Source organism: Suncus etruscus, chromosome 13 (genome assembly GCF_024139225.1).
Source record: "Suncus etruscus isolate mSunEtr1 chromosome 13, mSunEtr1.pri.cur, whole genome shotgun sequence".
In the NCBI taxonomy this organism is placed as follows: domain Eukaryota; kingdom Metazoa; phylum Chordata; class Mammalia; order Eulipotyphla; family Soricidae; genus Suncus; species Suncus etruscus.
Window position 1 is genome coordinate 9,255,518 of NC_064860.1, and position 10,797 is coordinate 9,266,314.

General features: G+C 39.5%; 1 protein-coding gene across 1 annotated transcript in view; it reads left to right on the forward strand.

Annotated features, from left to right (window-relative positions):
- Positions 1-10,368, forward strand: part of TSPAN13 (tetraspanin 13) — a 42,301-nt gene extending 31,933 nt beyond the window's left edge. Inside the window, exons 2-6 of the mRNA XM_049785703.1 lie at positions 384-551; positions 1,151-1,231; positions 2,936-3,049; positions 5,814-5,927; positions 10,197-10,368. Coding sequence (XP_049641660.1) covers positions 384-551; positions 1,151-1,231; positions 2,936-3,049; positions 5,814-5,927; positions 10,197-10,271 — 552 coding nt within the window. The 3' untranslated portion in view covers positions 10,272-10,368. The remainder of the gene's footprint in view (positions 1-383; positions 552-1,150; positions 1,232-2,935; positions 3,050-5,813; positions 5,928-10,196) is intronic.
- Positions 10,369-10,797: the final 429 nt, after the last annotated feature.

Here is a 10,797-nt window from a genome sequence, read left to right on the forward strand (position 1 = left end):
GACAGCACAGCTTTTAGGGGCATGTTTTTAGCAGCCAGGTGTCCTTGAAGAAGGAAGATGGGGTTGTAGAAGGGTACCCACATTTGCTCAACAAAGCCCTGGTTATTGATGTCAGTGCAAATACCTGCATACCTGGTCAGATTGGTACCCCCAATTTTAAAGGCAGGGCCATCAGAAAAATGATGATTCTGGGTGATGGATGCAGCGGGCAAAGCAGGCCTGGCCCACTCTCTCCTTCCAAGATTGTCAGCTTTCCAACACTGAAAATTAATAAGTAATTCTTGTATCTTATAAGATATAGTGGGCAAGTGTTTTGATATTGTATATGTTAATGTTCTCTTTCTCTCTGTTCCTGCATGTCTCCTTTTCCCTGTTTCTTACAGTTGGTCAGCCTGCTGCTGATTGGAATTGCTGCCTGGGGTATTGGCTTTGGGCTGATATCCAGCCTCCGGGTTGTTGGCGTTGTCATTGCAGTGGGCATCTTCTTATTCCTCATTGCACTCGTCGGGCTGATTGGAGCCGTGAAGCACCATCAAGTGTTGCTGTTTTTTGTATCCTTTCTTTTTCAGTGTAGAATTTCTCACCCAACTGGGATTGTTCTTGTTTATTACTCTGTTGATCATTGCAGCTCACCCAAAAAATTACATTAAGCAGTTGCCAGTCAGTCCTGGCCTGCTCTTTATTCTACATCAGAAACATTTTTATAGAGCAAAGCTCTTCTATATTTAGACATTCCCACTCTTAACACTGTCACACCAGAGTCTCCGAGTTCCCTATATGCCTATTTGTATTATAAAAGTTTCATTGAGCTGATTAAATGATTTGGGGGCTCCTTCCAAGAGTCGTTAATATTTGGTTGATCATATCAGAGCTATTCTTTTTACACTTCGTCTACAGAAAATTTATTTCTTATTTTGCATATGTAAATTTTTTAATTTTTACCAATGTGCTTGTAATATATTCATTTCTTAATTAATTGTTATTTTTCATATGCATATATATTAGCACTGTATCAGAATATTTTGTTTACTTTTTTGGAACTCCTGAATGCTATTTTTCTTTTTTTTGTTTTCCTGGTGAATATTTTCTAGTGCGTTCTAATGTTATGTCCTTAAAAGTATCTAGAAATGTCCTTAACTTTAATTTTCAGTACATGATTATTCTCTTGCTTGTATTTATTGTTCAGTTTTCTGTATCTTGTGCTTGTTTGGCCCTGAATGAGGAACAACAGGTAAGCAAGTACATTTTCCTTCTGCTTTATTATACTGCGTTTGGGGGAAATGGTGACAAATGAAAAATAAGATAATCCTCTTGCCATGTCACTCTACACAGCTAATTTCTGCCATGCCTGCCTTACCTGTACAGACAATGTAACATTCACTCTAGAATATTTGTGGTTTTCCTTCTAAAATGTACTGTTTTCAAACTCTATAATTTGTGGAGTAATATAGCTCTCTGTTGGGACAGCAGAAATACTATCAGAGAAACCTGCCTTCAAATCAATTACTTCATTTAAAATCATGTAAAAGAAATATTATTTTATTCTTTTTTTTTTTTTTTTTTTTTTTTTGTGGTTTTTGGGTCACACCCGGCAGTGCTCAGGGGTTACTCCTGGCTCCATGCTCAGAAATTGCTCCTGGCAGGCACAGGGGACCATATGGGATGCTGGGATTCGAACCGATGACCTCTTGCATGAAAGGCAAACGCTTTACCTCCATGCTATCTCTCCAGCCCCTATTTTATTCTTAAGTTAAAAGCTTTACCTTAATTTTTGGTAGCAGATAAATGTGTGATTCTTTGAAAAGTTTTAATTTTTTTTTATAAAGAATGAATTCACTACTGAAGTTTATAAAAATTATAATTTTTACATTTTTTTGTTTTGTTTTGGGGGGAGGTTCACACCCAGCAGTGCTCAGGGGTTACTCCTGGCATTATGCCCAGAAATCACTCCTGGCAGGCTCGGGGGACCATATGGGATGCCGGGATTTGAACCACCATCCTTCTGCATGCAAGGCAAACGCCCTACCTCCATGCTATCTCTAGCCCCTAATTTTTTAGAATTTTTATTCAGGATGACATGTTTTTTACTTTAATTAAAGAAAATGCATTACATGTTTGACCATAACACATTTTTGTTCCCAGATAGGGAGAATGAAGTTATTTAAAAAAATAGGAAAATGTTAAAGGAAGAGAAGAAAATTTAAAGAAAAGAAAGAAAAAGGAAGTACAGCAGAAAGCACATTTGTGAATATTATTGTATCTCCAGTGAAGTCATTAATTTAGTGTCAGAGATTTAGTAAGCTCTTGTTGTTAGCTGTTAATTCTGCTAATTTGGTATGTTCCTATAGGGATGACAGCATCAGAGAAAGAAGTTGCTCAGGAATTTAAAGCATTATTTCTGCTACGGGGCTTTTGTGTATTAAGCTGTTTTAAGTTTCCAGGCCTAGAAGAAGGAAAATATGAGGGGTGACTGCCTGCACTCTCTCAAAAAAGTTCTGGTGATATCAGCCCAAACACTGGTATACCTGAAGTTTGGTTAGATTGGTGTTCTTGAAGTGAATCATTGAATGATAGTGGTGAGGCAGAGCCACAGGCAAAACAACAATTATGGATGATGGATGCAACAAGCATGGCTCTGGCAAGGTGGGGACTTGACCCACTGTCTCTTCCCGATGTTGCCAACTTTCTACTGACAAAAACCCATGGTTTTTCAGAGTTTGGTGGATGACACTTTTTTTTTTGGCCACACCCATTTGATGCTCAGGGGTTACTCCTGGCTAAGCGCTCAGAAATTGCCCCTGGCTTGGGGGGATCATATGGGATGCCGAGGGATCAAACCGCGGTCCTTCCTTGGCTAGTGCTTGCAAGGCAGACACCTTACCTCTAGTGCCCCGGATGACACTTTTTAATATACATGTTCCATGAATTTGCTTAGGGTCAACTTCTGGAGGTTGGGTGGAACAACACGGCGAGTGCTCGAGATGACCTCCAGAGAAATTTAAATTGCTGCGGCTTTAGAAGTTTCAACTCAAATGATACCTGCCTGGCTGTAAGTAATCCAACATGTAAAATGACATTTGAAGATATATCGCTTACAAATGTCAAATGGTTCACATGGACAAAGTTGACTTTCTAGTGTTCAATTTGATTTTAAAATTGTTTACATATAATACAGTATATTCCCTGTATGCTCTTTTCCCTTTTAATTTCTTCCCATCCAAGTCCCGAAAAATTTGTGTCAGAAAAAATTGTGGGTGCATCTTAAACATTCAGAAAGATGCAAATAACTTGATTCAAGCATATCAATTTTGGTAGGAGAGAGCATTGTATAGTGAAGCTTGTATTTCTTAATCTGCAACCACCAACACTAGAGGTTACAAGAACTCTTATTTCTTTTTTGTTTTGTTTTGGGCCACACTCAGTGATGCTCAGGCGTTACTACTGGCTATGCACTCAGAAATCACTCCTGGTTTGTGGGAACTTATGGGATGTTGGGGGATTGAACACGGTCTGTCCTAGCCTAGCACGGGCAAGGCAGATGCCTTACCCCTTTTGCCACCACTCCGGCCCCACAAAAACTCTTTTCTTTCCTCTTCCCCATCACTACTTTTTTGCCCTCTTGTTTGGGCCCAGTTAGAATCAATCTATGTCCCTGGCCCAATTTCTGATTTTTAGTTCTAGTCTCACTATATGAAAATATAAATTCTGAACTTTACTCTCCTAGAAAGTTTATGTGCTTGTGTATTTAGGGAATATTGCTATTACAAAGTCTTTGAGACCTGAGCTGATTAACTCTGCATGTAGGCCTCTTGTATGGAATTCTTGAATCATGGGGGGTGGGGACGGTCAATGGGTCAATTCATTTTCGGGCAGCATACCACATAATCACACATTTTTGTACCTTAAAACAGCACCCATTTATGGTGTATTATCTCAGTTTTTGTGACTCAGAAATGTGATTGTGGGGCCGGGCGGTGGCGCTGGAGGTAAGGTGCCTGCCTTGCCTGCGCTAGCCTAGGACAGACCGCGGTTCGATCCCCCGGTGTCCCATATGGTCTCCCAAGAAGCCAGGAGCAACTTCTGAGCGCATAGCCAGGAGTAACCCCTGAGCGTCACAGGGTGTGGCCCAAAAACCAAAAAAAAAAAAAAAAAAAAGAAATGTGATTGTGATTTTGCTGGGTTCTCTGCCCAGAATCTCACCAAGGTAAAATCCAAGATGTTGATCCAAGACTATAGTGTCAGCTGAGGAGTTTTCTTGCAAGCTTATTGGTCAAAGTTAGTTTCTTGTGGTGGAGTCCTGTGTTTTTGGTTTGGATCTCAGCTCTAAAAGGCTGTTCTCAAAAAAATTTTTATTTATTTATTTATTATTTTGGGCCACACCTGGTGGTACTCAGGAGTTACTTCTATGTCTGATCAGGGGTCATTGCTAGCAGTGCTTGGGGATCAAATGGGATGCTGGGGATCGAATCTGGGTCTGCCATTTCCAATGCAAATGCTCTACCCACTGTGCTATTCTTTCAGCTCCACTATTCTCAAATTAACTATGCAGTCCTCTTCTTACCTCTTAGCATCAAAGCTAGCATGAGAATTTCCCTTCTGCCAAGTTAGAGTTTTACTTAATACAACATGAGAGTGGTCACCTCATCATGCTTATAAATCCGAGGTCATCTAATATAATGAACACTCCAAGGTCATTGTTTAGACCAGGACAAAAATCTTAAGACTATTCAGATAGCTGGGGATGGTGGGTAACAGTAGGGGGAATGAAAGGAAGATGCATGTTTTCTCCTACGTTGCAAAGCTTCGAACCCATGTGTGCCAGGCATCTGTTCTGCACAGTGACCCAAATCCGTGATGAACGCTCAGTTTTCTTTTATCTTTTTGACATTTCTATAACTTTTCTTTTCTTTTTTTAAATTTATTTGGAACTTTTTTTCTTTATTTAAACATCTTGATTACATATATGATTGTGATTAGGTTTCAGTCATGTAAAGAACACCCCCCCCCTTCACCAGTGCAACAATCCCACCACCAATGTCCCAAATCTCCCTCCATCCCATCCCACCCCCACCTGTACTCCAGACAGGCTTTCCAGTTCCCTCATTCATTCACATGATTATGGTTGTTCTCAGTGTAGTTATTTCTATAACTGCACTCACCACTCTTTGTGGTGAGCTTCTTGAAGTGAGCTGGAAGTTCCAGCCCTCCTCTCATTGTCTCTGAGGTTTGTTGCAAAAATGACTTTTATTTTTCTTAAAACCCATAGATGAGTGAGACTATTCTGCGTCTCTCTCTCTTTTTCTCCCTCTGACTTATTTCACTCAGCATGATAGATTCCATGTACATCCATGTATAGGAAAATTTCATGACTTCATCTCTTCTGACAGCTGCATAATATTCCATTGTGTATATGTACCATAGTTTCTTTAGCCATTTGTCTGTTGAAGGGCATCTTGGTTGTTTCCAGAGCCTGGCTATTGTGAATAGTGCTGCAATAATTATAGGTGTGAGGAAGGGGTTTTTGTATTGTGTTCTTGTGTTCTTAGGGTATATCCCTAGGAGTGGAATAGCTGGGTCGAATGGGTGCTCAATTTCCAGATTTTGGAGGAATCTCCATATCGCTTTCCATAGAGGTTGGACTAGACAGCATTCCCATTAGCAGTGGATAAGAGTTCCTTTCTCTCCACATCCCCGCCAGCACTGATTGTTCTCATTCTTTGTGATGTGGAACGCTCATTTTTCTATGGGAGTAGTTTTGATCTTTGCTTGCTGAATGTCCTCTGAAATGATGCTGTTTATCTTAATTGCCGCAGAGTTGTTACAAAAGCAGCCAGCAGTGCTCGCCTTGTGCTCCCATCATAGGAAAATATGCTGGAGAAGTTTTGAGATTTGTTGGTGGCATCGGCCTCTTCTTCAGTTTCACGGAGGTAAGTGGGTCTGTCACAAGTTTGCACCTTGTCATGGGAATTTCTGAGTCATGCCAGGAGGGCATGGTATTTAAGCTTAGGTTGGCATCTTGTATTTATAAATATATAAATAGCTATTTAAAAATTTTTTTTTGGTTTTGGGCCACACCTAGCAGTACTGAGAGCAGTACTGCTCTCAGGGATCACTCCTACTTGGCTCTGGGAACCATATAGAGAGGGAGTGGGGGATCGAACCCAGGTTGGCCATAATCAAGGCAAACTCCCTTCCCCATGGTACTGTCAGTCTGTTCCTTGATGGCTATGTTTGTTGAGGATTGGCATTGTATTACAAAGAAAGAGCCCTAGCTTAGGTCCAGAATACCTCAGATCTAGCTCTAATTTTATCTAGAGTGAAATGATTGATGAAAATGTCACTAGTAAATCTGAAGAGAAATTTTTCTTCTTTTTTTTGGGGGGGGATTATTTTTGTTCTTTTTGTGATTTTTTTTCCTTTCCTTTTTTTTTGGGGGGGGGGGTCACATCTGGTATGTGATCCTCTCTGCACTAAGAAATCGCTCCTGTCAGGCTCAGTGGACCATATAAGATGCTGGGGGATTGAACCTGGGTCAGTCCCGAATTGGCAGTGTGTAAGGCAAAGCCCTATCGCCATGTTATTGCTTAGTTCCCAAATTTGTCTTTTCTATATATGTTATAACTTTAAAACAGTCTGTTCCTAAGGGGATTTCTGTGATTGGAGTACAAATCTTAGGTCTAAAACATTTTAAGAAGTATTGTTGGGCAGGGCATTTGTCTTGCACATAGCTGACCTGGTTTCAATCTCCAGTACCCTGTATGGTCCTCCAAGACTGGTAGGAGTGATCCCTAATATCAGAGCAAAGAATATGCCTTGAGTACTACAGGATATATCTCAACTCTCCTGCAATAAATAAGTATTGTCCACATAGGCTGAGGTTGGAGGGATGGTCCAAGAAATCCAGGTACCAAAGGTGGTTGCTCACTTTCAGTTTCTTTGGAATGATTTTTCTACTCCCCCTCTCCCTCCTTCCCTTCCTCCCTTTCTCTTCCCCACATGGTGGTGCTTAGAAGTTACTCCGTGTTCTGACTTTGTGCTCCAGGGACACTCCTAGTGATGTTGCTGACATCATATGAGGTGCTAGGGATTAAAGCTGGATCAAGTGCAAACACTTGTATCTTAACCACTAGACTGTTTCTCTGGCTTCTGAATGGTTTATTAGTTGTGTGTGTGTGTGTGTGTGTATGTGTGTGTGTGTGTATGTGTGTGTGTATAGCAAGTTCTCCTTTTAATGATAGGAATTACATATATTTATTTTTTATGATTTTCTTGATAAAATCTACAAATGAATTATGATGTTGAAAGCATACAATGTGATAATGCATCATTTAGTTTATTCTTCAATCTAGTTAATTCATATTTATTATTCCTATATTACTTGTTTGTGTGAGACTATTTTGGTGGCATTTTCTTAGACATTAGAAATATATAATTCTATATAATTGTTATATATAATACATATATTATATATTATATAAATATAAATATATAATTGTTATCAACTATAGTAACCAATAACTTAGATTGACACATTTCAGTGGCATGTTTAACACATAGATATGTGTAATATTTGACTTTTTTATTTTGGTTTTGGGCCACACCTGGCAGTGCTCAGGAACTACTCTTGGCTTTGCTGGCTCTGCACTCAGAATCGGCCCAGAAGGCTCAGCTAACCATATGGGATGTCGGGGATTGAACCTTGGTTCATCCTTGGTTGTCTGCTTGCAAGGCAAACGCCCTACCACTATGTTGCCCTACCACTACGTTATCGTTCTGGCCCCTGTGTGTTATATTTGAGTATATAGGTAGATATTAATTTATGCATATGCTTTATATATTGCATAGACATATAGCTTATTATGTATAAATAAGTATGTTTAAGAGAGAAAGAGAATAGCTTCTGGTGAATGGCTGTCAGAGCATCAGTGAGTTCTGTTTTCTTTCTGTCTTTTTTTTTTTGGGGGGGGTCACACCCGGCAACACTCAGGGGTTACTCCTGACTCTACTCTCAGAAGTCACCCCTGGCAGGCATGGGGTACTATATGGGATACCGGGATTCGAACCACCATCCTTGTACATGGAAGGCAAATACCTTCATGCTGTCTCGCCGGTCCTGAGTTCTATTTTCTCATCAAATCTTCTGATTCTCAGTTTTGCCTTATTTTTTTCTTTTAAAGAAAAAAAAAACTTTATTTAGAGTTGATTTACATTCATGGTAATAATAAAAGATAACAGGAAAGAGTGATAGCACAGTGAATAAGGCATTTTCCTTGTACATGCTGACTCGGGTTCAATCTCTGGAATTTCATATGGTCCCCTGAGCCTGCCAAGTGTGATTCCTGAGCACTGCAGGTGGTCCCAATCCCCCCAAAATAGAAAAGAAAAAACATACAATATTTCCCACATATTTCTTTCCACTAACGCATAGTTCTCATGCTAGCATTACTCCCTTAGGTACGTTTGTCCCAATTACTAAACTGGTTCTGACAAATCCTCATCTGGCAGAGTCCCTAGTTTATACCAGGAGTTTCTTTGAAAACATTCTATAGATGGGCACAAATGTATTTTATATCTCTATCCTTGCAATATTAAAGATAAATAGATAGTACTTTTCTTTGAGTATACTAAAATACTTAGAGTATTAAAGTTAGTACTATTCTGAAGTTCCCACTTACTCCTGCCCTGTAATTTTTAAAATGGAAATGTATTTAAATGGGGATTTATTTAAATTGGGAATTCAATTAGGGAATTTATTTAAAATAGATATTCATGGAAAATATAAATTCAGGGTCAGGAGATAGCTCAAAGTACAAAACTAAAAGCTCTCAGGGTCTTGGATTTACCCAGAGCATGTGCTTTCTTTGCTGGAGTCCTGTAGATGATCTTCAACACCATATGTTTCCCAGAGCTCTCCTGGTAGCAGCTCCCAGTCACCTAAGTGGGGAGTAGTAGTCCATACATAGTGCTAGGTTAGGCACAAAACAGTACCAGTAACAGAAAACCAAAAATTCAGGAGCACAGATCCAGCTTAGTAAGTGAGGCAGCACTTACCTTTTGCGTGTGAGATTCAGTTCCCCATCCTGGAAAGAAAGAAGAAAGAGGGAAAGAGTGAGAAGAGAGGGTCTAGGAGGCAGTTCAGCAGATTGGACCACATGCTCTTCAGAGAGGTGTGCAGATGGCCTGTGTTTGCAGACCTGTGCCATGGTCCCCTGAGAACTTCCGGAAGTGATCCCTTGGCACCAAGCCCAGAGTAACTCCAATGCATCACTGGTGTTGCCCACAATAACAAAACTATATCTAGGGGCTGGAGTGATAGTACAGCAGTAGGGTGTTTGCTATGCACAAGGCTGCCCAGGACTGACCTGGGTTGTATCCCTGGTGTACCATATGGTTCTCTGAGCCAGGAGCGATTTCTGAGTACATAGCCAGGAGTAACCCCTGAGCACAAAAAACCAAAACTGTATCTAAACTCAGGGACTACAGATGCAGCTCAGTGATATAACACACCTTTCTTGTCTGAGGCCCTGATAATGCAACGAAAGGAGAGAGGAAGGGTAAGAGAAAGACAATAAACAAGTAATTCCTTGTCTTAGACTTTACAGGGTTCTTTCATATTGATATTTGTAAATATACTTTATTTTATATTTTATCCTTATTCCATATTTTTTATTTAGATTCCATACTTTTTATTTGATCTGTCTCCTGTTGAAAACCGGTTAAATTTTTTATCAGTTCTCTCACTTGAAATTTTGTAGGGTTGAGGTTAGCTGATGATTTGGGGGAGAAGTGCAGGCTATACATAGCAATACTCAGCGGTTACTCCTAGCTCCACAGTTAAGAATTGCTCCTGATGGTTCTCTGGGGAACCAAATGGCATGCGGGGAATTGAACCCAAGTTGGCCATATGCAGGAAAAACACCCTACCTGCTATACTATTACTTTTACGCCAGAGCTGATGTCTTTTTTTAACATTGGTAAAATGGAGATATTTGACTATTTATAATACTTAAAAATGAATATAGCACATCAAAAAACACATTGATTTAAAATCTGAAAAGTTATAACAATACATGTCCTTTAGAGACTAAAAAAAAACACATAGAGAACATGACAATGAAAGACAAAATGATCTACACTCAAATTCCTCCTTAGAGATAACTCTTAACTTTCTTGTTCTTTTTCTGCTTCCATTTCAGATCCTGGGTGTTTGGCTGACCTATAGATACAGGAACCAGAAAGATCCTCGTGCTAATCCTAGCGCATTCCTCTGATGAACAAACAAGGAAAATCTTTCCTATTTCAACCTTGTTCACTTTCTTTGACTTTTAAGTTAAACTAATTTGGCTGTGGGGAAACAGTGTCTGGAAAAAAAAAAGAATTATATTTTTTACGTTTCTTTTTCTGTTTTCCTTCTTCTGTTGCTGAAACGGTTTTGAAATTTGTCACCTCTGAACCTCAGAGGTACCTTGTAATCTACTCTATTCACAGTATGTGGCACTGTTCACTGTGGCCTTTTCTTAGCATTTTTACCTGCAGAAAAACTTTGTATCATGTTAATCTATGAAACTAAGGACACATCTCACTGGACTACTTAATTGGATGTGTAGATAGTTCCTACTGAAGAAGTGAGTAGGTGTTTATTGAAACTGGAAAGAGTAGGTGTTTCTTAAAACAAGATTCTATTATGTTAAGTGCTGTGAGGGAAATATTTGAAAATCTTTTTTTTTTTTTTTGCAGAGATGTATTGTGAAAATTGTTCCTATAGAAATGATCATTTAGGTATAGTAGGCTTTCATG